This window comes from Pleurodeles waltl, chromosome 2_1 (genome assembly GCF_031143425.1).
Source record: "Pleurodeles waltl isolate 20211129_DDA chromosome 2_1, aPleWal1.hap1.20221129, whole genome shotgun sequence".
NCBI classification, from domain to species: Eukaryota; Metazoa; Chordata; class Amphibia; order Caudata; family Salamandridae; genus Pleurodeles; species Pleurodeles waltl.
Genome location: NC_090438.1, coordinates 16349265 through 16376090, shown reverse-complemented (window position 1 = coordinate 16376090; position 26826 = coordinate 16349265). Strand labels below are relative to the sequence as shown.

The window sequence follows — 26826 nt, the reverse complement described above, 5'->3', positions numbered from 1 at the left end:
GGAGACTACCCTGCTTTGAAGAGCATCAATTGAGGCAAAGGCTGAGTCTGGAAGACAGCTTGAGAAGGACACATGAAAAGAGAATTGACCCGGCCTAGTGCAGAATGAGAATACACATTTACTGGCTGCGGAACTTGTGTAAGAGTGTGAGCTGTTGACCCACTTGTCGTTCCAGTTCCAAGTTCTCACTGACCAAAGAGGATGTGCTCTGGAGAGTACCCAGAAGACTACTGTGCAACCAGACCTGGTGTCTACCTGAGAGCCAGGGCCCCACAGGTGAGGGGAGATCGACTGGAGCCTTACCTGGAGGAAGATCCGTTTCTCCTTTCCGGCAATGCCTGGAGAGTTCTGCCTGAACGAAGATGGAAACAGCAAACAATGTGACAACCATGTAGGAAGAGCTATTGATGTGGACAAGAGAAATTGGCACAGTGCTGTGGTCCATCCACCAGAGACTCAAGAAGTGCCTGACTGGTGCGTTTTCAACTTAGAGCCAGACACTCAACTAGAGCAGAGGACCCTCAGCACTGGTGCGGTACATCAGAGTGAACTCAATCATCACTCCTGCCACTGCAGCCATAGTAAAAGCCCAAATGTACCTGACTGGCCTGGCGTTGGCCTGGCACTGGTTGGTGTGCCCAAAGTCACTGTTGTTGGCATGACCATTGCATTTAAGTAGTGCACAAACCCTGTCCACGTCGCTGAAGAATATTGTGAACCTGAGACACCCACCCCAATTTGCCTTGAATGGACTGAACATGGGGCTAACCCAAGCACTTGCCAGTTGTCGAAGCATCGTTTCTTTCCACACTGTAAGTTGATGCGTCAATTTCCGGGATATTTTGATGCTCAGTGATGATGCGATGAAAATCCTGGACCTGCTGGTAGAAAGGAGCAGGTGCTGCATCGATCCGGTAGGTGTTGCAGAGATTTTTCAGCTGTGAGCCAGGAGCTGCGTCAGATTTCCAGTTGCGAGTCCGGTGCTGCGTTGCTCCGGTCAGTGATGCATCGATTTTCCAGCAGAGATGCAGGTATTGCGTCCATTTTCAAATGCACAGGGATTTCCTGAAAGAGTGAAGTCTTTATTGGCCCTGATGCTTCAGAAACAGGAGGCAAACTGAAGCCAACCCCTTGGAGATCCCTTTTGGAGGAAGGCAGAGTCAGGAGCACCAGGCAGCAGGGCAACAAGCAGGAAAGCAGTCCTTCAGCAAAACAGTCTAGATTAGTCCTTTGGGCAGCCAGACAGTCTCTCTGACAGAGTCCAGGTGTAGGTCCAGAAGTGTATAATTTGGTGGGGTAAGAGACCCAGGTTATATACCCCAAAATGCCTTTAATGTGGGGAAAACTTCAAAAAGTGGTTTTGAAGTGCACCAGTTCCCCTTTCAGCCCAGTCCTGTCTGCCAGGATCCTTTGCGGGGGTTATCAGTCCTTTGTGTGAGGGCAGGCCACTGGCCTTTGAAATGTAAGTGTGAGCCCCTCCACCCTTCCTGCCCAGGGAAACCCATGCAATATGCAGATGAATGCAGATGTGACTGAGTGTCCTGTGTTTATGGCTGTCTGGCTGTAATGCAGAAGGGGAGCTGTCAACCAGCATAGACCAAACAGGGATTGGAGACAGGCTGTAAGGTACAGATGGCAGTAAGTGCAGAGAAATGCCCACTTTCTAAAAGTGGCATTTCTTCAATAGAAATATTAAATCCAACTTCACCAGGAAGCAGGATTTTCTATTACCATTCTGGCCATACTAAACATGACAGAGCTACTCCTTTCAGATCAGAATCTACCACTTAAAAGTACATGGGGACAGTTCTAATGCTAATCTACGAGAGGAACAGGCCTCATAGTAGTGGAAAATGAATTCGTGAGTTCTTCTCTACGAGGACATGTAAAACACATAAGTGCATTTCCTGCCTTTTACTTACATAGCACCCCGCCCTTTGGATTACCTAAGGTGTACCTTAAGGGTGACGTATGTGTAGAAAAAGGGGAGTTTAAGGAGTGGCAAGTAGTTTTAACACACACAGGCATTGCAATGGCAGGCCTGAGATATGATTAAGGGACTACTTATGTGGGTGGCACAATCAGTGCTGCAAGTCCACTACTAGCATTTATTTTCCAGGCCCTGGGCACATGTAGTGCACTTTACTAGGGACTTACAAGTACATTAAATATGTAAATATGCCAATTGGGTATGTTTTTAGGGAGAGAACACATGCACTTTAGCACTGGTTAGCAGTGGTAACGTGTTCAGAGTCCTAAAGCCAACAAAAATGAGGTCAGAGAAAGGGGAGGAGGAAGGTGAACATTTTGGGGTGACTCTTCAGAGAGGGCCATTTTCCAACAGATTCTTTTTGTTTAAATCTGTAGTATTGCATCTTATAATGTAATAATGTAAATGTACTTTTGTATTTGTTAAGAGAAGCTCTGGAGGGAAAACTCATAATATTGTGCTGTTGAGTCTCTGTTGAGCTCTGAACTTGCTATGCCCTCACACTAACATCTCTGAGAAGTCAGTGTATTGAAGATGTTTTAACTGTCCCAGTTTTTTAGCCATAACAGGATGGAACTGGGACAGTAGAGGCTAACAACCCCAGTCCCTTGGCTATGGCCGGTAGCCCCTGCCTGCCCCTCACTCCTGAACAAAGTCTGTCAGCACCCCTGTGATGAACTAAAACAGAAATAATGAAGGTGTCTCATGGGTCGTGAACACCGAATACAAGAAAAACAATGAGGGCCTCATTTATGAGGTTTTGGCGCAGGGCAGCGCAACATGGATTCTTGCTACGCTGCTTGCATCAAAAGAAAAGGGCAGGAATGTACCGTATCTATGACATAGGACGCATTCCTGCCCTTTTCCTCTGTGCTGGCACACAATGGGCAGCCATGCACCAATGTAGGCATCCTTGCACCATGGGGCAAGGGTGTCTGTTTTGTGGAGATGATTGTTTTTGTGCAGGAAGGGACGCCTTCCTGCACAAAAACAATCATGAGAGGCCTTTTCCTCTTTCAATGCAAAATGAAGCACACATAGAAAAAGAAAAAAAGAGGAGAAATAAAGGTATTTCTCCTCGTTACGCCTCCTCTGGCGAAGTGTAGACTGTTGACGCATTCCTGGGTTTACAAAAGCTAGTAAATCTGGGGATTTGTCATGTGCCATGCGTGTTATGTATCACCGTAATGCCCATGGCACACGTCCCTGTCGCAGTGTGAGGCAAGGCAGCAACTTGCGGTGTGTTGCCCCGGTCCCTATCTACAAGGCCATGAAAAGCCACGCAGGGTGGCCTTACGTGGCCTTGTACATATGGCCCTGCAGAGTGCACCGTTGGACCATCACTAAAAGTGACATTCTGGTGGCCTATAGGGGCTTGTAAATAAGCCCCTGAATGTATAAATAAAGATGAAAGGCAAAGGCAGGTACTGCCTACAGCAGGGATACTCAAAAAATGCCCCAGAGGCCGCATGCGACCCTCCTAACATTTAATTGCACCCCCCTGGTGAAAAGCAGCATTGGGTTGCCATTCACTTCACAGAGCAGGAACAGTCAGAAAGCCGAACGGTAAAGAAGAAAAGAACACCTTTAGTTTTAAAGACATCTTACATTAAACATGTAGAAACATGATAAACTCTGCAAACTTCAAAAAAGTGTATTTTATTAACATGTATGAACTTTTTAGCTTAGTAGACTATGGCCCTCATTACGAGTCTGGGGTTTTTAAGACCGCCAGACTCGCAGTGGCGGTCAGACCGCCGCGGATGTGGCGGTCTGAATGTCACATTACGACTGTGGCGGAGCCACCATAGTGTGATCACGAGACTGCCAGGTTGCCGCCAGTCGACAGTCTGGCGGTCTCGGCGGTTGTAATCCGCAAGGGTGGCGCTGCATGCAGTGCCGCCCTTGGGATTACAACTCCCCAATCCGCTAGACTTTTCATGGCGGGTGGACCGCCATGGAAAGGCTGGCGGAATGGGGGCATCAGGGCCTCCTGGGGGCCCCTGCACTGCCCATGCACTTGACATGGGCAGTGCAGGGGCCCCCATGGACAGCCCAGTCGTGCTTTCCACTGCCCGAATTACGGACAGTGCAAAGTGCGACGGGTGCTGCTGTACCCACACCACTTTATAAAGTGGTACACCAACAGTGATGGTATGTGTAGCGTGACATCATCAGGAAAGTGAGTATAACTCAACTGACTTCACACCTGAAAGCAAAGTAAGCCGAAGACTGGGCCCACTGCAGGTGAACTTCAGGAGCAGGCTCACAAAGACAGAGTATATTCACAAACAGCGGAAGGGTCAGTATGATCAACCGCAACATATACCGGCAACCAAGTGTATAAGGACTAAATGTACTCCAGAGACCCACAGCCGGGCCAGTTAGCATTCTCTTCCAACTTGGGGAGGGGGCAGAGAACTAGGACTGTACCCCATAATATATGAACCCCCAGTTGCCATTATACATTAGCGGTGCCACACTGGAGGGCAGTCACCCATGTTAAAACGAGTAACGCTTTGGAAGAACCTCATCCCCAGAAAAGTCAAATGTCCTCTTGTGGTGGAACATATTTCACAAAAACATGCAGAGGGCCTGCCAGAAAACCTGTAAAATGAGCCTTTTGTGCAAGAATCATCCCAGGTCCATTAGACTTGTTGAAAATAAAAGCAGTGTAAACGAGTCCTACTGTGAAATGAACCTTCAACCATACATTCAGCATTACTTGACACAAGGATTGACCAGTACCTCTGACTCCCCTCCAACTGGGAGAAGGTGCCTCACATACACCGTGGCACTTTCAGGAGTATTACATTGAATATTTACTTACACTCTACCCTTGACATTTGGGTTCCACTCAAGAGCACTTAGGCTTTTTTATAATGGTTTTAAAACACCATACTCTAAAGAGAAAAAGAAAGAGTTTGGTTCACACAGAATAGGATCCATACCTGCTGCCCTGCAATTCACAAAAGAACTGTATTGCGTGACTACAGTCCATGGCATCAGGGTCATTCTTCAGCCATTTCTGTAGCTCCTCTATGGACTTGTCATTCAAACAGGCAAAGGTGATCTCAGCGAAATACTCAGAGGATGGGATGGTGTAATGGATGAGGGGGCCGATGGAAACTAGAATCAGAGAGCCCCCTTTCGCAGCACCTGCTCAGAGAAATATTCACACATCAGTGTACTACAGAGCTATCAAATGATGCTTTCACATCTGCAAATCGAGAAAACAGACATTTCCAGTGCTCTTTTCATCACAACTTCTATGTTACATTGTGTGTCCTGCTCTCCCCCCAGTGTAAAGATAACAATACAATATAATCAAATCAAAAGTGTGGGGAAGCTATTAGGGAGAAGCTCCAAACCATTACAAGTATGAGTTTCTAATATTCTGAAGTTAGGCCTAGAATTTGTAATACCCATCTCTGGAAGAGGCTGGTCCAGCTTTTTAAACATAATGTAGATCTCTTGGCCTTGATTGCTTCCAAGCTACTTAATGTTGCTAGTGAATTAAAGTTTCAAGCTCTTGGTCACAACAATCATATGCAAAGCCAACAGGTCTTGTCTATGGAAGAGTGTGTTTTAGCCATGTTGTACACTATCTTGGCTGCTGCTTAGCATGGCTAAATGTTAATGACGTACAGTCGAGTGGCAGAGAGTGGAGTGGAGTGGAGGTGCATAGAGTGGACTAAAGTCTCATAGAGTAGAGTGCCATAGAGTGGAGTGTCATAGAGTGCCCTAGAGTGGAGTGTTGTGGGGTGGCACTGAGTGGAGTAGAGTCATACAGTGGACTGCTGTAATGTGAAGTAGTCATAGAGTGGAGTGGTGTAGAACGGAGTAGGGTCCTTGAGTGGAGTGGCGTATAGTGACATGGGATGGAGTAGAGTGTTGTAGAGTGGAGTGTAGTAGAATGGATTAGAGTCATAGAATGGAGTTGTGTGTCAGGGTGGAGTGGCATTGGGTGGAGTAAAGTACAGTGTCATAGAGTGGAGAGAGTAGAGTAGAGTGGTATAGAGTGCAGTAAAGTGTTGTGGCGTAGAGTGGAGTAAAGTGTCACGAAGCGTCATAGAGTGAAGTGTCGTAGAGTGGAGTGGCATGGAGTGTCCTAGCTTGAAGTGGCATCGAGTGAAGTGGAGTGTCATGTCATGGAGTACAGTTTTGTAGAGTGTCGTAGACTGGAGTGGCTTAGAGTGGAGTGGCATAGAGTAGAGTAGAGAGTTGTACAATAGAGTGGTGTAGAGTGGAGCGGCGTAGTGTGGAGTATGCTAGGTGTGGTAACACAATGCCATTACAGACAACATATTTTAAAAGGAAACGCCAATTACAATTGCAGACACAGTTTTACTGATAAAACTATACAGTACGCAAACGATAATGTGTGGAAATGGCATCACCTACATGGACGTCATTTAGGAGTCACCAGGGAGCGCAGCTGCAACCCCTGCCTTGCTCCTTGCGACCCCTGGCACTGCCTTTGAGACCCCTGGCCTCAGAGATGGCAAAATCAGTATAAAGAGCACATCCACATTTGCAGCGTCTGACTCCAAACTGATTTTCTGCTAATTTTTATTACACTCTTAATAAATAATAGCCATTATTCACTATTAGTGTAATAAAACATGGAGCAGCAGCATCTAAAACGGACCTTCACTGGCATTTAAGGCAAGAAAAGTAAAATGGCTTTGAATGTATGCTGAGTACATAGAATTGAATGAAGAGTGAATTTGTTTGAGAAAAGAGAATGTGTATAAGTCTAAGCATTTATCTTGGTATGTGCGATTGTGTGTGTGTGTTGTGTGTGAATTAAAGTTTCCACACTCTAGGTTACAATCGCTAATAATCCTTGTGTACAACAACCATTTGCAAAGCCAATAGGTCTTGTCTATGCAAGACCATATTTTAGCCGTGTGTGTTTGAGTAAATATAAGTGTGTTAGAAACTGGGTTTCTGATTGTCAGACTATGCACCCTGTACAACCACGAACCACAATCCTAGTGAAGGTAAGCCAGATACACACTACAAGATAACCTGTGTCCAGCCTCTGGTAGCTTGGCACATATCAATCAGGCTTATCTTAAGAGGCAATGTGTAAAGTATTTGTGGAACACAACACACAGTAACACAATGAAAACATCACAATAAGACATCATAACAGGTTACAAAAATAGGCAATAATTTTGTAAATAAATCAAAACCAAAATGACAAAAATCAAATAAGTAGAAGTCGAGTTATGAATTTTTAAAGAATAAAAGGAGTTCTAAAGCTTAGAAGCAATATGCGCCAAAGGGGGTTATCTGGTCATGCTGACTGGGGCAAAGTCAAGAGTTGAGGCTGACTGCAATGAACTGCAGGCGAGGGACAAGAGCCTTGGAGGCCCGGTGAACAGAGTACCTTGATCCTGTTCACAACACTGAGATGCAGGGTGCAGACGAACGATGTATCGAGTGATGCACAGATGTCAGGCTTGCAATCAGGTCGATGTGTTGATTTTCTTCATGCACTGGTGGCGATGCATCAGTTGTCAAGACAAAGCACCGAGCCAAGAGATGTTGGTTCCAAAGTATGATGTGCTGGGTTTCTCTGAGCAGTTGTAGGAGGCTGGCCTGGTGTGTGGTGGGTACCTATGATACTTACACCTTATACTAGGTCCATTTGTCCCTTATTAGTGTAGTGTAGTCAGTCTCTAGAAGCCAGGCTCTCTAGAGATAGCTGTGGATGAGCAGCCAATGCTTATCTAGGAGACATGCAAAGCTCATGCAATACCACAGTAGTCACACAACACTTACACACATGAAAGAAAACATTCAGTGTTACGAAAATAAAGGTACTTTATTTTGGTGACACAAACACCAAAAATACCATAGAGGCTATACTCCATTAGGGGGTAAGTAATACACAAATTATATACACTAGTATGCAGAAATAGGCATAAGAACGGTTAGAAAACAGTGCAATTAGTGAAAACCACAATAGAGAGAAATAGGCCTAGGGGGAGCACAAACCATATATTAAGAAAGTGGAATGTGAAAGTCGGTCCCCCACTTGGTAAGTGTAGTGTGAAGAGGGGAGCTGGGAGGACTAAGAAAGCCCAAAGGTAAGTACCACAATCCAATCCAGCGACCAGGAAAGCAAGAGTAAATCACAGTAAGTTTCCTAGAACACACACAAAGAAGAACAGAAGAATATTGCAAAACCCAGAAGAGACTGCAAGACACCAACAGTGGATTCCTGGACCAGAGGAACTTTGGAAAGAGGGGATCAAGTCCAAGAAGCACAGAAGTGTCCAGGCAGAGCAGGAGCCCCAACCCACAAGGATGAAGGTGCAAGAAGTGAACCACCTGTGAGGAAGAAGAGTCAGCACTGCACCCAAGAAGGTGAAGTCGGGTTCCTGGAGGGTGCAGGTGATGTCCCACGCCGGATGGAGGATTGCAGTCAGGTTTGCGTTGTCAGAGTCTGCCAACAAGCCTTGGCCCACGCAAAGCTCGCGGGCAACGGAAAATGGTGCTGCCGGCGACCAGGAAGGACCAGGTGGACTCTACCCAAGAGGGAGAGCCAGAGGGGGCCCTCAGCAGCACGGAGAGCCCACAGAAGACCTGGCAGCAGTCACAGGAGTCCCACAGGATGAGGACAAGAGAGTCACAGAAGAGGCCCTTGCAACACTACAAGAAAGGCTCTAACGCCGCCAGAGAACCACTCAGGGAGCTGTGTGTCGCAGGAAGGAGTGCTGGGGGCTGGAGTTGCAAGATGCATGAAGATCTTGGGGGAAGGATGCCAAAAAGCCTTGGCAGCTGCAAATGATGAGGTGCTTGGGGGTACTGTCCTGCGTGGGCAGGCAAGGGCTTACATTCACCCAAGTTGGAAAGTTGGAAGAGAGGATCGTCGGGGCCACTTCAGTCCACCACCCGTAATTCAGAATCCACGCAGCTCAGCAGGAGAGGGGATCAACGCAGCGGGTCGTTGTCGCAGTTGGTGCCTGCAGAAGCAGAGGAGTGACTCCGTCACCAAAAGGGAGATTCCCTCTTCCTTCTGATGCAGACTGAAGATGGGCTGTCCTCAAAGGATGCGCGACCAGGGAAATGTTGCAGTTGTTGGAAGGAGCTGGAGATACAATGTTGCAGAAGGCGCCTTGCTTCTTTGTTGCAGCTCGTAGGCTCCTGAGGAGTCCAGATGCAGTTTCTTCGGTCGGAAGTCGAAGTGGAGAGTGCAGATGATTCCTGCTAGAGTCTTGCAAACCGAATCTGAGGAACCACCCAAAGGAGAGACCCCAAATAGCCCTGAAAGGGGGATTGGTCACCTATCCAGGTAAGCACCTATCAGGGGAGGGCTCTGATGTCCCCTGCTGGCACTGGCCACTCAGATGCTCCCAGAGTTCCCTGCCACCCTTGAATCCAAGATCGCAGAACCCAGGGACCCTCTGGAGGAGCTCTGAGCACCACCCCTGGGGTGGTGATGGACAGGGGAATGGCAACTCCCCTTTCCTTTGTCCAGTTTCGCACAAGAGCAGGGGCTGGGGGTCCCTGAACCGGTGTAGACTGGTTTATGCAAGGAGGGCACCAACTGTGCCTTTCAAAGCATTGCCAGTGGCTTGGGGAAGCTACCCCTTCCCAGCCTGTAACACCTATTTCCAAAGGGAGAGGGTGTAACACTCCTCTCCCAAAGGAAATCCTTTGTTCTGCCTTCCTGGGCTTGAGCTTCTCAAGCAATAGGAGGTCAGAGACCTGACTGGGAGGTGGCAGCAGCTTGGGCTGCCTGGAAACCCTCAGAAGGCTGAAATGGCAATATTGGGAGTCCTCCAAGGAGCCCCCATAGTGCATGGAATCGTACAACCAAAGCTTGCAAAAGCCTTGGAGTATAATTCCAACATGTTTGATACCAAACATGCCTATGTTCAGAGTTACCGTTATGTAGCTGGACATAGGTAGTGACCATAAAATTGTGTCCTCGCACTCATGAAGTCTGTGAAAATGGGCCTGGAGTTCGTGGGGGCACATTTGCTAGTGCAGGGGTGCCCTCACACACAGGTACCCTGCACCCTGCCCTCTGGGCTGGAAGGCCTGCCATAGGGGCGAATATAAGTGACCTGGTGCTGTGAAAAGTGGCAGTGAAAGGGTGCTTGCACCCTTTCACACAGGCTGCAATGGCAGTCCTACATAAGCCTTTGCATGGGCTTCCTATGGGTGGCAAAATATATGCTGCACCCCATAGGGATCCCCTGGAACCCCAATGCCCTGGGTACCTAGGTACCATATACTAGGGACTTATAAGGGGCACCAGTGTTCCTATTGTGGGTGAAATACAGACTTTTGGGAGAGAGAGCATAATCACTGGGGCCCTGGTTAGCAGGATTCCAGTGAACACTGTCAAACACACTGACATCAGGCAGAAAAAGGGGGTAGCCATGCCAAGAAAGAGGGTACTTTCCTACAGCAGTCAAGGGAATTCCTCCAAGCTACTGCGATGGTGATGGCTAGTTCTTAGCACTGGGCTGTCAAGGTGATGCGTTAGTTGTTTATTATCGGGAAGGCATTTTAGAACATAGGCTTTTGCGTATTTTGGAAGGTAATAGGTGTTTTTTTTTTTGGGCACGTTTGGTATATGGTATTTTTAGTAAAATTTTTTCTTTATCATATACATTCTCTTTTCTAATTTGTTTATCTTTGGAGGTGAGATCTGCACTACTGGTGTTTTATTCTTTTTTGACTATTGGTTCAATGGTTATTTCTAAAGATAATTCAAAACGTCATCTTTTTCTATTTCTTGGTGATAGCTGCGTTGTTTTCACTTTGATGGTCAGCCTGGTTCACACATGTTGGATTGTTGTAATGTCAAGATTTTTAACTGTTGTGGATGTACGCCCTTTTGTTCGTTGTATGATATGTGTGTCTTTGTGCTTTTACAGCCCTGAGGAAGTCTTGGATAGGACGAAACACATGTTGGTTATTCTTGAATTGAACAACATATTCATGACATCAACTTCTCAGATGTGAAGTGTAATGGGGGTGGTACATATGTCTCACGCTGCCAGGAGCGGACACTTGAGCTGTGAGACTAGTTAAAGACCCATATGTATTACCAGATCCACGGGCAGCACTATTACCTGAACACACAGAATGTGTTTACCTGCGTTTTGACTTGCGCTATACTTTTTAGGACTGGTGTTAACCAGGACCTTTTGATTCTTTTTAAAAATATATTTAAAATATTCTTAATTAAGGGTTTTCAGCCACCTCTCTTCATCCATTGCTCTGTTGGTGTATCAATCACATTCTGCTTCCGCCCACTCAGCATACAGCATGGGGCAGTGGGTCAGCCCACTTCAGCCACTGGTTCACTTCACATTGTCACTCCATTTTGCTCTCTTAAGTGGAGTACATCCACGCACAAGCTAATTCCTTTCTGTGCCAGCGTTTATGTTTCTAATTTAGTACTTTGATGTTGCCTTTGTGTTTAGAGTCTAAAGTTACAGCAGAACTAATACATCAGATGGGAGAACAGACCACATTCCATGCATTAGTTGCTCTAGTCTTCTGCCAAAGCGCGTGTACGTTCCTTTGTACTGTGCTTTATCAGACTGCTGTTATCTCGCAGCGTAACAGATTATGTGCCTGGGGACCCCTTCCCATTTGCAAATGGGTTACCATCAGCTTGAAGTTGGTGGAAACTGCAAATGTTTTGCAACCTCATTCACGGTCGCAAAACTTTTTTACATGCCAGTGTGATTCAGTATTAGGAAGGGACACTGTGAGAAGGTAGCCTCTTTCTAGCCTTGTTACCCCCACTTTTGGCCTGTTTGTGAGTATATGTCAGGGTGTTTGTCACTGTTTTCACTGTCTCACTGGGATCCTGATAGCCAGGCCTCAGTGCTCATAGTGAAAACACTATGTTTTCAGTATGTTTGTTATGTGTCACTGGGATCCTGCTGGTCAGGACCCCAGTGCTCATAGGTTTGTGACCTATATGTATGTGTCACTGGGACCCTGTCACACAGGGCCCCAGTGCTCATAGGTGTGCATGTATATGTTCCCTGTGTGGTGCCTAACTGTCTCACTGAGGCTCTGCTAATCAGAACCTCAGTGGTTATGCTCTCTCATTTCTTTCCAAATTGTCACTGACAGGCTAGTGACCATTTTTACCAATTTACATTGGCTTACTGGAACACCCTTATAATTCCCTAGTATATGGTACTGAGGTACCCAGGGTATTGGGGTTCCAGGAGATCCCTATGGGCTGCAGCATTTCTTTTGCCACCCATAGGGAGATCTGACAATACTTACACAGGCCTGCCACAGCAGCCTGAGTGAAATAACGTCCACGTTATTTCACAGCCATTTTACACTGCACTTAAGTAACTTATAAGTCACCTATATGTCTAACCTTTACCTGGTAAAGGTTAGGTGCAAAGTTACTTAGTGTGAGGGCACCCTGGCACTAGCCAAGGTGCCCCCACATTGTTCAGAGCCAATTCACTGAACTTTGTGAGTGCGGGGACACCATTACACGCGTGCACTACATATAGGTCACTACCTATATGTAGCTTCACCATGGTAACTCCGAATATGGCCATGTAACATGTCTATGATCATGGAATTGCCCCCTCTATGCCATCCTGGCATTGTTGGTACAATTCCATGATCCCAGTGGTCTGTAGCACAGACCCTGGTACTGCCAGACTGCCCTTCCTGGGGTTTCACTGCAGCTGCTGCTGCTGCCAACCCCTCAGACAGGCAGCTGCCCTCCTGGGGTCCAGCCAGGCCTGGCCCAGGATGGCAGAACAAAGAACTTCCTCTGAGAGAGGGTGTGACACCCTCTCCCTTTGGAAAATGATGTGAAGGCAGGGGAGGAGTAGCCTCCCCCAGCCTCTAGAAATGCTTTGTTGGGCACAGATGTGCCCAATTCTGCATAAGTCAGTCTACACCGGTTCAGGGACCCCTTAGCCCCTGCTCTGGCGCGAAACTGGACAAAGGAAAGGGGAGTGACCACTCCCCTGACCTGCACCTCCCCTGGGAGGTGTCCAGAGCTCCTCCAGTGTGCTCCAGACCTCTGCCATCTTGGAAACAGAGGTGCTGCTGGCACACTGGACTGCTCTGACTGGCCAGTGCCACCAGGTGACGTCAGAGACTCCTGCTGATAGGCTCCTTCAGGTGTTAGTAGCCTTTCCTCTCTCCTAGGTAGCCAAACCCTCTTTTCTGGCTATTTAGGGTCTCTGTCTCTGGGGAAACTTTAGATAACGAATGCATGAGCTCAGCCGAGTTCCTCTGCATCTCCCTCTTCACCTTCTGATAAGGAATCGACCGCTGACGGCGCTGGAAGCCTGCAAACCTGCAACATAGTAGCAAAGACGACTACTGCAACTCTGTAACGCTGATCCTGCCGCCTTCTCGACTGTTTTCCTGCTTGTGCATGCTGTGGGGGTAGTCTGCCTCCTCTCTGCACCAGAAGCTCCGAAGAAATCTCCCGTGGGTCGACGGAATCTTCCCCCTGCAACCGCAGGCACCAAAAAGCTGCATTACCGGTCCCTTGGGTCTCCTCTCAGCACGACGAGCGAGGTCCCTCGAATCCAGCGACGCTGTCCAAGTGACCCCCACAGTCCAGTGACTCTTCAGCCCAAGTTTGGTGGAGGTAAGTCCTTGCCTCACCTCGCTGGGCTGCATTGCTGGGAACCGCGACTTTGCAGCTGCTCCGGCCCCTGTGCACTTCCGGCGGAAATCCTTCGTGCACAGCCAAGCCTGGGTCCACGGCATTCTAACCTGCATTGCACGACTTTCTAAGTTGGTCTCCGGCGACGTGGGACTCCTTTGTGCAACTTCGGCGAGCACCGTTTCACGCATCCTCGTAGTGCCTGTTTCTGGCACTTCTCCGGGTGCTACCTGCTTCAGTGAGGGCTCTTTGTCTTGCTCGACGTCCCCTCTCTCTGCAGGTCCAATTTGCGACCTCCTGGTCCCTCTTGGGCCCCAGCAGCGTCCAAAAACGCCAAACGCACGATTTGCGTGTAGCAAGGCTTGTTGGCGTCCTTCCGGCGGGAAAACACTTCTGCACGACTCTCCAAGGCGAGAGGGATCCGTCCACCAAAGGGGAAGTCTCTAGCCCTTTTCGCTCCTGCAGAAACCTCAGCTTCTTCTGTCCAGTCGAAGCTTCTTTGCACCCGCAGCTGGCATTTCCTGGGCATCTGCCCATCTCCGACTTGCTTGTGACTTTTGGACTTGGTCCCCTTGTTCCACAGGTACCCTAGATTGGAAATCCACAGTTGTTGCATTGCTGGTTTGTGTCTTTCCTGCATTATTCCTCTAACACGACTATTTTGTCCTTAGGGGAACTTTGGTGCACTTTGCACTCACTTTTCAGGGTCTTGGGGAGGGTTATTTTTCTAACTCTCACTATTTTCTAATAGTCCCAGCGACCCTCTACAAGGTCACATAGGTTTGGGGTCCATTCGTGGTTCGCATTCCACTTCTGGATTATATGGTTTGTGTTGCCCCTATCCCTATGTTTCCCCATTGCATCCTATTGTAACTATACATTGTTTGCACTGTTTTCTAAGACTATACTGCATATTTTTGCTATTGTGTGTATATATATCTTGTGTATATTTCCTATCCTCTCACTGAGGGTACACTCTAAGATACTTTGGCATATTGTCATAAAAATAAAGTACCTTTATTTTTAGTATAACTGTGTATTGTGTTTTCTTATGATATTGTGCATATGACACTAAGTGGTACTAAAGTAGCTTCACACGTCTCCTAGTTCAGCCTGAGCTGCTCTGCTAAGCTACCATTATCTATCAGCCTAAGCTGCTAGACACCCTATACACTAATAAGGGATAACTGGGCCTGGTGCAAGGTGCAAGTACCCCTTGGTACTCACTACAAGCCAGTCCAGCCTCCTTCAGACACCCTAAACACGCCCCTTCCTAGCACCGAATCGCAAAAGCAAGTTACTGAGTCGCATTTTGCTTTGGTACATAGAAAAAAGCATTTTTCTGGTCACAAACAGTTAGATGGGTCGTTTGCGACCGAACAAATGCTTCCTACATCTAGCCCATAGTTACTTATTGGGGGTTTTAGCCACACTTCATCCATTTGTCTGTGATAGTGTCATCCACATTTTTCTTCCACCCACTCCAGAAGCATGAAGGGGCAACATGTCACCCCGTTTCAGCCCTTGGCTGACTTCACTAAGAGTTATGTCATGCTTTCCTTTCACAAAGTAATTCCCTTCAGTGCCAGGAAGTATTATGGTAATGTGCACTTGTTTGGAGACCAAAAAATATGTTTGCCTTTATTCACTGTTTTGTTTAGATTGCCAAAGATCCAACAGTTTCCCAAACAAAAAAGTTTTGCAAAAGCCATGACAAAACAAAACAAGAACTGCACAAAAATGCTGGTAGGTGACACCAGAGCTACTGGCTTTGTCAATGGTTGTTGATACTGGCAGAGATCACTAAACACAGTTTGGACGGAAGCTTCTCAGGTCTAATGGACCTCATCCATAGTTGGATTGTCCAGTCTTGTACCCGGGTCCACCATGACTTACCCAGAGAGTAGACATACACCGAGGCCGATTCACTGTGTTTTAATGCGAGGCGGAGGCGAGGAGGACATTGGCTATAGTTGCACTCTAGTGCCTAGTTTGTGAATGCTATGACATATATATGTATGTGTGCTGTGGCCGATGCTATATATATGTATGTGCACTGTGTTCTCCACACAGTAGGAACCCTCTTCTGCATGTGTGCTGACAACGCTCAGCTTACCAAGGGGAGCTGGGGCTCATTCACAGACAGTGACGACACAAAACTAAACCCTCACGTCATTCTTTCTTCAGATGCTGGAGATCAAACGAGGATGAGACTGAAGCCAAGAGTCGTCTCCCCACCTCAGATGCACCACTGCTGTGCTCCAGACTGTGTCCTTCCCCTCAGCCAGCTAAAGCCATCAGAGACCTGGGAGCTGATACTGGCTTTCAGCTCTCCCTGGAGACATCCTCACTGTGGAGCTCCTCCTTCTACCACAGGAAGGTGCTGAGACGGGCACTTCCCCTCCCAGAGGCCAGTGGTGGATGCATTTATTTCATCTCACAGGACCTGTGGTAAGTGGTTGTCTCTAGCAGCCCTGGTGAGGGCATTGATCCACCCAAGGCAGGTAGTCCAGCTTGAAGTTCCTCCATAAAAAGGACTATATTTAGGTTATTTTGAGAGCTCCCTATGTTTTCAATCAAGAACAGAATTATGAATAAAGTGCTAGTTCATAAGATTGTCTTGACAACCTCTCCATGTTCTATGGCAGATTCCAGTGATGCACATCCACCTGGGCCCTGGGGTCAGAGAACCCATCCCTTCTGTCACCCCTCCACAAGAGATGCCCAGGTTAGGAGGAAGAGTTATCTCTGTGGCCACCGCCAAACTGCACTAATTCCTTCAGCAGCACTCCCTTCTGCAGCACCCCCCTCAGCAGCACTCTCTTCTGCAGCACTTCCTTCAGCTGCATTCCCTTCAGCAGCTCTCCCTTCTGCAGCTCTCCCTTCAGTAGCACTCCCTTCTGCAGCACCCCCTTCAGCAGCACCCCTTCAGCAGCACTCCCTTCTGCAGCTCTCCCTTCTGCAGCAGTCCCTTCAGCATCAGTCCCTTCATCAGCACTCCCTTCATCAGCACTCCCTTCAGCTGCACTCCCTTCAGCTGCACTCTCTTCAGCAGCTCTACCTTCAGCAGCTCTACCTTCAGCAGCACTCCCTTCAGCAGCACTCCCCTTAGTAGCACTCCCCTTAGTAGCACTCCCTTCAGCAGCACCCCCTTGTGCAACTGTCCCTTCAGCAGCACCCCCTTCAGCAGCACCTCCTTTAGCAGTTCTCCCTTCAACAGCACTCCCTTTTTGAGCACTCCCTTTACCAGCACCACCTTCTGCAGCACCCCCTTCAACAGCACTCCCTTCAGCAGCACTCTCTTCAACAGCTCTCCTTTCAGCAGCACGCCCTTCTGCAGCACGCCCTTCCGCAGCTCTCGCTTCAATAGCACTCCCTTCAGCAGCACTCCCTCCAGCAGCTCTCCCTTCAGCAGCTCCCGCTTCAATAGCACTCCCTTCAGTAGCAATCCCTTCTGCAGCTCTCTTTTCAGCAGATCTCCCTTCAGCAGCTCTCCCTTCAGCAACTCTCCCTTCAGCAACTCTCCCTTCAGCAACTCTCCCTTCAGCAGCACCCCCTTCCGCAGCACTCCCTTCAGTAGCTCTCCCTTCAGCCGAACTCCCTTCTGCAGCATTCCCTTCCGCATCCCTCCCTTCCGCAGCTCATCCTTCACCAGCACCCCCTTCAGCAGCACTCCCTTCTGCAGCTCTCCATTCAGCAGCTCTCTCTTCAGCAGCACTCCTTTCAGCAGCACTCCCTTCAGCAACACTCCCTTCAGCAGCACTCCCTTCAGCAGCACTCCCTTCAGCAGCACTCCCTTCAGCAGCTCTCCCTTCAGCAGCACCCCCTTTCGCAGCACTTCCTTCAGTAGCACTCCCTTCAGCAGCTCTCTCTTCAGCAGCACTCCCTTCTGCAGCTCTCCCTTCAGTAGCACTCCCTTCAGCAGCACTCCCTTCAGCAGCTCTCCCTTCTGCAGCTCTTCCTTCACCAGCACCCCCTTCAGCAGCACCCCTTCAGCAGCACCCCCTTCAGCAGCACTCCATTTAGCAGCTCTCCCTTCGACAGCACCCCCTTCAACAGCACCCCCTTCAACAGCACTCCCTTTTTGAGCACCCCCTTTACCAGCACCACCTTCTGCAGCACCCCCTTCAGCAGTACTCCCTTCAACAGCACTCCCTTCAACAGCTCTCCCTTCAGTAGCTCTCCCTCCACCAGTACTCCCTTCAGCAGCACTCCCTTAAGCAGCACTCCCTTAAGCAGCACTCCCTTCCGCAGCACTCCCTTCCGCAGCACTCCCTTCACCAGCACTCCCTTCAGCAGCTCTCTCTTCAGCAGCACTCTCTTCAGCAGCACTCTCTTCAGCAGCACTCCCTTCTGCAGCACTCCCTTCTGCAGCTCTCCCTTCAGCAGCACCCCCTTCAGCAGCACTCCCTTCAGCAGCACTCCCTTAAGCAGCACTCCCTTAAGCAGCACTCTCTTCTTCAGCTCTCCCTTCAGTAGCACTCCCTTCTGCAACACTCCCTTCAGCAGCACTCCCTTCAGTAGCACTCCCTTCACCAGCAATCCCTTCAGCAGCTCTCCCTTTAGGAGCACTCCCTTCAGCAGCACCCCCTTCAGCAGCACTCCCTTCAGCAGCACCCCCTTCAGCAGCACCCCCTTTAGCAGCTCTCCCTTCAACAGCACCCCCTTCAGCAGTACTCCCTTCAGCAACTCTCCCTTGAGCAGCTCTCCTTCCAGCAGTACTCCCTTCAGCAGCACTCCCTTCAGCAGCACTCCCTTCAGCAGCACTCCCTTCAGCAGCACTCCCTTCAGCAGCACTCCCTTAAGCAGCACTCCCTTAAGCAGCACTCTCTTCTTCAGCTCTACCTTCATTAGCACTCCCTTCTGCAACACTCCCTTCAGCAGCACTCCCTTCAGTAGCACTCCCTTCCGCAGCTCTCGCTTCAATAGCACTCCCTTCAGCAGCACTCCCTTCAGCAGCTCTCCCTTCAGCAGCTCCCGCTTCAATAGCACTCCCTTCAGTAGCAATCCCTTCTGCAGCTCTCTTTTCAGCAGCTCTCCCTTCAGCAGCTCTCCCTTCAGCAACTCTCCCTTCAGCAACTCTCCCTTCAGCAGCACCCCCTTCCGCAGCACTCCCTTCAGTAGCTCTCCCTTCAGCCGAACTCCCTTCTGCAGCATTCCCTTCCGCATCCCTCCCTTCCGCAGCTCATCCTTCACCAGCACCCCCTTCAGCAGCACTCCCTTCTGAAGCTCTCCATTCAGCAGCTCTCTCTTCAGCAGCACTCCCTTCAGCAACACTCCCTTCAGCAACACTCCCTTCAGCAGCACTCCCTTCAGCAGCTCTTCCTTCAGCAGCTCTCCCTTCATCAGCACTCCCTTCAGCGGCACTCCCTTCAGCAGCTCTCCCTTCAGCAGCACTTCCTTCAGTAGCACTCCCTTCAGTAGCTCTCTCTTCAGCAGCACTCCCTTCTGCAGCTCTCCCTTCAGTAGCACTCCCTTCAGCAGCACTCCCTTCAGCAGCTCTCCCTTCTGCAGCTCTTCCTTCACCAGCACCCCCTTCAGCAGCACCCCCTTCAGCGGCACCCCCTTCAGCAGCACTCCATTTAGCAGCTCTCCCTTCGACAGCACCCCCTTCAACAGCACCCCCTTCAACAGCACTCCCTTTTTGAGCACCCCCTTTACCAGCACCACCTTCTGCAGCACCCCCTTCAGCAGTACTCCCTTCAACAGCACTCCCTTCAACAGCTCTCCCTTCAGTAGCTCTCCCTCCACCAGTACTCCCTTCAGCAGCACTCCCTTAAGCAGCACTCCCTTAAGCAGCACTCCCTTCCGCAGCACTCCCTTCCGCAGCACTCCCTTCCGCAGCACTCCCTTCCGCAGCACTCTCTTCAGCAGCACTCTCTTCAGCAGCACTCCCTTCTGCAGCACTCCCTTCAGCAGCACTCCCTTCAGCAGCACTCCCTTAAGCAGCACTCTCTTCTTCAGCTCTCCCTTCAGTAGCACTCCCTTCTGCAACACTCCCTTCAGCAGCACTCCCTTCAGTAGCACTCCCTTCACCAGCAATCCCTTCAGCAGCTCTCCCTTTAGGAGCACTCCCTTCAGCAGCACCCCCTTCAGCAGCACTCCCTTCAGCAGCACCCCCTTGTGCAACTGTCCCTTCAGCAGCACCACCTTTAGCAGCTCTCCCTTCAACAGCACCCCCTTCAGCAGTACTCCCTTCAGCAACTCTCCCTTGAGCAGCTCTCCTTCCAGCAGTACTCCCTTCAGCAGCACTCCCTTCAGCAGCTCTGACTTCAGCAGCACTCCCTTCCACAGCTCTCACTTCAATAGCGCTCCGTTCAGCAGCACTCCCTTCAGCAGCTCTCTGTTCAGCAGCACTACCTTCAGAAGCACTCCCTTCAGCAGCACTCCCTTCACTAGAATCCCCTTCTGCAGCACTCGCTTCAGCAGAACTGCCTTCTGCAGTGCTCCGGTCAGCAGCACTCCCTTCCACAGCTCTCCCTTCAGCAGCACTCCCTTCAGCAGCACCCCCTTCGGCAGCACGCCCTTCGGCAGCACGCCCTTCAGTAGCACATCCTTCACCAGCACTCCCTTCAGGAGCTCTCCCTTCAGCAGCACTCCCTTCTGCAGCAGTCCCTTCACCAGCACTCCCTTCACCAGCACTCCCTTCACCAGCACTCCCTTCACCAGCACTCCCTTCATCAGCACTCCCTTCATCAGCACTCCCTTCTGCAGCATTTCCTTCAGCAGCACTCCCTTCAGTAGCACTCCCTTCAGCAACACCCCTTGTGCAACTGTCCCTTCAGCAGCACCCCCTTCAGCAGCACTCCCTTCAGTAGCACCCCCTTCATCAGCACTCCCTTCAGCAGCACTCCCTTCAGCAGCACTCTCTTCAGAAGAACTCCCTTCAGCAGAACTCCCTTCACCAGCACTCCCTTCAGCAGCTCTCCCTTCACCAGCACCCCCTTCTGCATCACTTCCTTCAGCAACACTCCCTTCAGTAGCACTCCCTTTACCAGCTGTCTTCACCAGTTCTCTCTTCAGCAGCTCTCCCTTCAACAGCACTCCCTTATGCGGCCCTTCCTTCAGTAGCATTCCCTTCTGCAGCTCTACCTTCAGCAGCATTCCCTTCAGCAGCACTCCCTTCAGCAGCACTCCCTTCAGCAGCTCTCCCTTCCGCAGCTCTTGCTTCAATAGCGCTCCCTTCAGTAGCAATCTTTTCAGCAGCACTCCCTTTTGCAGCTCTCCCTCCAGCAGCACTCCCTTCAGTAGCACTCCCTTCAGCAGCTCTCCCTTCTGCAGCTCTCCCTCCAGCAGCACTCCCTCCAGCAGCACACTCTTCTCCAGCTCTCCCCTCAGCAGCACTCCCTTCTGCAGCTCTCCCCTCAGCAGCACTCCCTTCAAAAGCACTTCCTTCAGCAGCACTCCCTTCAGCAGCACTCCCTTCAGCAGCACTCCCTTCACCAGAACCCCCTTCTGCAGCTTTCCCTTCAGCAGCACTCCCTTCAGCAGCACTCCCTTCAGCAGCTTTCCCTTCAGCAGCTTTCCCTTCAGCAGCTCTCCCTTCAGCAGAACTGACTTCTGCAGCTCTCCATTCAGCAGCCCTCCCTTCAGCAGCACCCCCTTCTACAGCTTTCCCTTCAGCAGCACTCCCTTCACCAGCACTCCCTTCAGCAGCTCTTTCTTCAGCAGCTCTCCCTTCAGCAGCAATCCCTTCAGCAGCAATCCCTTCAGCAGCACTCCCTTCACTAGCACCCCCTTCAGCAGCACTCCCTTCAGCAGCACTCACTTCACCAGCACTCCCTTCACCAGCACCCCCTTCAGCAGCACTCCCTTCAGCAGCACTCCTTTCGGCAGCACTCCTTTCGGCAGCACTCCCTTCACCAACACTCTCTTCAGCAACACTCCCTTCAGCAGCACTTTCTTCAGCAGCAGTTCCTTCAGCAGCACCCCCTTCGTGAGCACTCCCTTCAGCAGCACTCCCTTCAGCAGCACTGCCTTCAGCAGCTCTCCCTTCTGCAGCTCTCCCTTAAAGCACTCCCGTCAGCAGCTGTCCCTTCAGCAGCTCTCCCTTCAGCAGCTCTCCCCTCAGCAGCACTCCCCTCAGCAGCACTCCCCTCAGCAGCTCTCCCTTCATCAGCACCCGCTTCAGCAGCACCCCCTTTGAGTACGGTCATCTAAGGAGTCCCGTCTACTGTATTTCTGGAAAACTGCAGGCATGGCTCATTATTTTGTGTGTCTCCGTCCGCGTGTCCTCCAGTCTGAGTACCTCTCATGAATGATTATTTAGAGCTGGGAAGCTTGGAGAACGCCCTCTTATGATTCTCGTGCTACATCAAATATTTATTTTTTAAAAAGACAGTGGGATCGTCATTTACGGGGATTCGGCGTAAGGCAGTGGAGCAAGGCAGGTATGCCCAGGGATTTAAGCAGGATGAAAAAACTGGGGGTTCTCTCAAAGGGGTGTGGCCTTTATATAAAGAGCGTGGCCTAAAAACACATAAGCTAAAAATCTGCACTTAGCATAGTGTGCGAACAGACTGTTTTTTTGTTGCTTCTTTCAATCACTGCATCTAGATATATAATACAATAAGTAACATTACACCTACAAAAAAAGCTAGGACTATTGGCTTTGTCAAGAGTTGTTAGCTGCTTAAGGTAAACAAATACAACAATGGTTTCATTGTATATAATACTAAAAATGATTCAGTTCTGAAATGATAAGACTGAGAAAGAACTCTAACCCGTCTCTTTGAAGTTGCTTCAAAGGCAGGGATGGGTGGTCCTGCTGCCCAGTTACGATTTTGATTTCATCCGGAGGATGAAGACAACAGTGGAGAGCCCGGTAGAGTGTGTAAGCATGTTACAACCATCCCTTGTCTACTTGCAAACCTTTCCCATACTTAGTCTAGTGCCAAATAATAGTGTAGTAATTGCAGTAGTGGTCACATATTTCAGGCCAGTGTATCACTTTCTTACAATCCTCCCACAAATCTCTTGGTACAGTAATGCTAAACAATGTATCCAGATCCTTCCAAAGCAGCCCTCCCATGGCTATTATTCTGTTTAACTCTGTACATTTGTATGCACGTCAAGATACTGTGGGGGTCATTCTGACCTTGGCGGTCTTTTCGCAAGACCGCCGAGTTACCGCCGCGGTGAAGACCGCCGACCGCGGAGGTATGCCGCTGTGCGCATTCTGACCGCTGGGAGCGTTCCGCCGGAAAACCGCCAGCAGCCACACTGGCGGTCGGCGGGAAAGTGGAGACTGGTCAACCTCCACCGCCACGCCAGCAGAACACTGCCCACAGAATTACGACCCACATTTCTGTGTGGCGGTCTTCTGTTGGCGGTCTTCTGTTGGCGGTCACCTCCCCATGGCTCCTGTCGCCTCCCGGAGGACCAACGCACAAGGTAAGTTGATCGTCCGTGAGGGGAGGGGGTGGGGGGGTGTTGTGTGATGTGTGCGTGCATGGGGGTGTGCGTGTGAGTGTGTAGAGGGGGTGTGTGAGTGCGTGCATGCGGGCGGGGAGTGCTGCTGTGCCTATGGGCAATGTGTGTAGTTCGGCGGGTGCGCATGTCGGCATGTATGTGTGCGGGTATGTGTCCCCGTTGTGTATGTGTGTGTGTATATGTGCATGTTGGGGGTGTGTGCATGTCGGGGTGGGGGTGGGGAGGGGGTTCGTACCACCTCTGGGGAGTGGCAGGGGGGTGGAGGGTGTGGGGGGAGGACTCGGGGGGGCAGTGGGGGGTGGGGGAGACCCCTATCAGTGCCAGGGAAGGAATTCCCTGGCCCCGATAGTGCCTACCGCCATGGTTCGCATGGCGGTTCCCGACCGCCAGAAACCGCGGCGGTAAGCAGGGTCATGATACCGTTGGCGGTCTTGGGTCGACCGCCGGACCGGAGTGCGCAGACTCCAGCCCGTCGGTCATGACCGCCGTGGCTGTCGGAGTGGGGAAGTGGCGGTCAGAATGCCATTTTTTTTACCGCCGGTCTGTTCGCGGTCCGACCGCCGCCCCTCCGCCGACCGCCAAGATCAGAATGAGGGCCTGTGTCTTGTGATCTCCAGCTGTGTGTTTGTATTGCTGAGCACCTCCTTCCACATCTTGATGTTATGGATTGTGTGATGTGCATACGTGGACATATCCCATAGTAAATTGTGTGATCTCTCACGCCCCTTGCCAATGCACCCTTACATTTCATTTGATATCTGTTTGTACTTCTGTTCATGTTTTCTGATGGCGTTAGCCACTTCCTCTTTACCCTGGCTATGAAATAACTGTCTAATTCTTTCATAAGGTCTCTTACTTTTTTGCTTTTATTTTTCACTTCCTCATCCATCAAACGCCATGCCAGGGTGCGGCTTTCACGTTCCGTCTCTGCCTGCTGCTGTGGAAACAGCTCAGAGTGTTTGGTCCCTGTTGTGGTGCCCTGAGGCTGTAGTGTATTTCCCAAATGTCCTCAAGCAAAATCGATGTTTTGTTCCCGTGACTGTGCACTCGCCACAGGAAGAGATCTTGCCAAGCCCTTATTATCTCTAATTGTTTCATCCTCCAATCTTCCCTGCCCTTGTTAGCCCCCCCACTATGTGGAGGAAACCATTCTTCAGTTCAGCCATTTTTTATTTTTAGATTATCCTCCACATACAGGACAGCCCCACATTCACTGCTGCCCCGTTAAGATTTTGATTTCATCCGGAGGATGAAGACAACAGTGGAGAGCCCGATAGAGACCCATCTCAGCAGCTGCATTTTAGAACTGCTGGTGCTGAGCACCAGCAGGACCCAGCCCACTTAAAGTCCTGCCTACGCCAAAGTGAAAGGGCAGAACCTATGGCATGCACCACATTCCTGTCCCTTCCCCCTGAGCTCAACGCAGGCACCCTTACACACATGGAAAGGGGAAACAACGGACGCATCTCTTGGGGAGGCGTAAGGTTTTGACGCATCTCCAGGTTTACATGGCCTTGTTAATCTGAGAATGCGTCAAAATCCATGGGTGTTGCGTGGGAACACCCACTGCAACGCCCATGGAACGCCTCTCTGGCGCAGAGTAAGGCAACACAGTGGTTTGCACTACCTTGACTTACTCAATATCTTTCAGGCTATACAAAGCCACGCACAGTGGTTTTGCGTGGCCTCATAGATATGATTTTGTAGTCTGCGCCACTGAAGCTTCAAAGAAAGTGAGGCTCAAGCAGCGCACAAAAACAATCCTCATTACGCTTCTCCTGGGAGGCGTATCTTTTTGACGCTGCATTGCACTACTCCATATTTTTGCAGCCACACAAAGTGGCTTCAAAAATATGACTTAGAGGTTTGAGTCATGCATGTACCACGATGTGTGGTGCAAGCATGACGCAAAGCTCATGCAAACATGCCTCTGAGTTTCTAAAGCCCTCCACCCCCAGAGGTAAAACTTGATGCCCCTTCCCCTCCTGTATCCTTGGAGGGACAAGTACCTAAAGGGAGTGACCAAGCTATCCAAGCACTGGGATAACGGCAGCGGGACACCAGTGGCAAATGACAGTACCAACACAAGATACTGCCCTGTAACCACTCACCCCCACAGGACCCACACAGGATACTGCCCTGTAACCACTGACCGCCACAGGACCCACACAGGATACTGCCCTGTAACCACTCTCCCCCACAGGACCCACACAGGATACTGCCCTGTAACCACTGACCCCCACAGGACCTACACAGGCTACTGGTCTGTAACCACTGACTGCCACAGGACCCACACAGGATACTGCCCTGTAACCACTGAGTGCCCCAGGATCCAGGCAGGGTAATGCCCTGTAACCGCTCACCCCACAGGACCTACACAGGATACTGCCCTGTAACTACTGACCCCCACAGGACCTACACAGGATACTGCCCTGTAACCACTCACCCCCACATTACCTACACAGGGTACTGCCCTGTAACTACTGACCGCCACAGGACCCACATAGGATACTGCCCTGTAACCACTGAGTGCCCCAGGATCCAGGCAGGGCAATGCCCTGTAACCACTCACCCCCAAATGACCTACACAGGATACTGCCCTGTAACCACTCACTCCCACAGGACCTACACAGGATACTGCCCTATAACCACTGACCCCCCCACAGGACCTACACAGGATACTGCCCTGTAACCACTGACCGCCACAGGACCCACACAGGATACTGCCCTGTAACCACTCACCCCCACAGGACCCACACAGGATACTGCCCAGTAACCACTCACCCCCACAGGACCTACACAGGATACTGCCCTGTAACCACTAACTGCCACAGGACCTACACAGCATACTGCCCTGTAACCACTCAGTGCCCCAGGATCCAGGCAGGGCAATGCCCAGCAACCACTGACTGCCCCAGGACTGCACAGGATAGTGCCCTGTAACCACTGAGTGCCCCAGGATCCCCGCAGGGCAATGCCCAGTAACCACTGAGTGCCCCAGGACTGCACAGGATACTGCCCTGTAACCACTGAGTGCCCCAGGATCCCTGCAGGGCAATGCCCAGTAACCACTGAGTGCCCCAGGACTGCACAGGATACTACCCTGTAACCACTGACTGACAGGATAACATTCAACGCTGCCCTTTAGCCACTGACTGCCCCAGGCCTCATACACAGGATACTGCCCGGTAACTACTGACTGCCCCAGGACCTTACATGATACTGCTCTGTAACCACTAACTGCCCCCAGGACTCACAGAAGACAAACATTTCTGAAATAACTGATTGCCCCAGAACCTCTCAGCAGACTGCCCAGTAACCAATTACTGCTCCAGGGCTCACAGAAAAGGCTTCAAAGTTTGCATGACATGTCCCTCGTTGTAAATCTTACATGCTTGAAATAATGAATACATACATTGGGTCAAGTGAACTCCTGTCCCATGATATTACAAAATCTACACCTTTCTCAGAAGCAGCAGCTTTTTCTGCAGGTCTGTAACTGATAACCCCTTGTAAAAATGCCCTCTTTTTATCAAGTGAATACTGTCCATCCACAAAGGGTCTGTGTTACAAGGCATAGATTTGACTTATGGCTCTAAAATGTCATGAAGTACTCTGGATTAAAAAATAGTCAACTAAGTGTAAACACATGATATATGTGATTGCAAACTACTCACTCCTCTGTTGACTGTTAGACCTAATTTACACATGTGAGTGTTCCTAGCGGCAGTGGCTAGGCCAGTGTGCCATCAGCTCTTGT

General features: G+C 50.2%; 1 protein-coding gene across 1 annotated transcript in view; it reads right to left on the bottom strand.

Moving 5' to 3' along the window:
* The window catches only part of LOC138260390 (nicotinamide N-methyltransferase-like), a 50597-nt gene that overhangs the window by 21590 nt on the left and 2181 nt on the right, over nt 1-26826 (bottom strand). The window contains exon 3 of the mRNA XM_069208830.1: nt 4942-5149. Coding sequence (XP_069064931.1) covers nt 4942-5149 — 208 coding nt within the window. The remainder of the gene's footprint in view (nt 1-4941; nt 5150-26826) is intronic.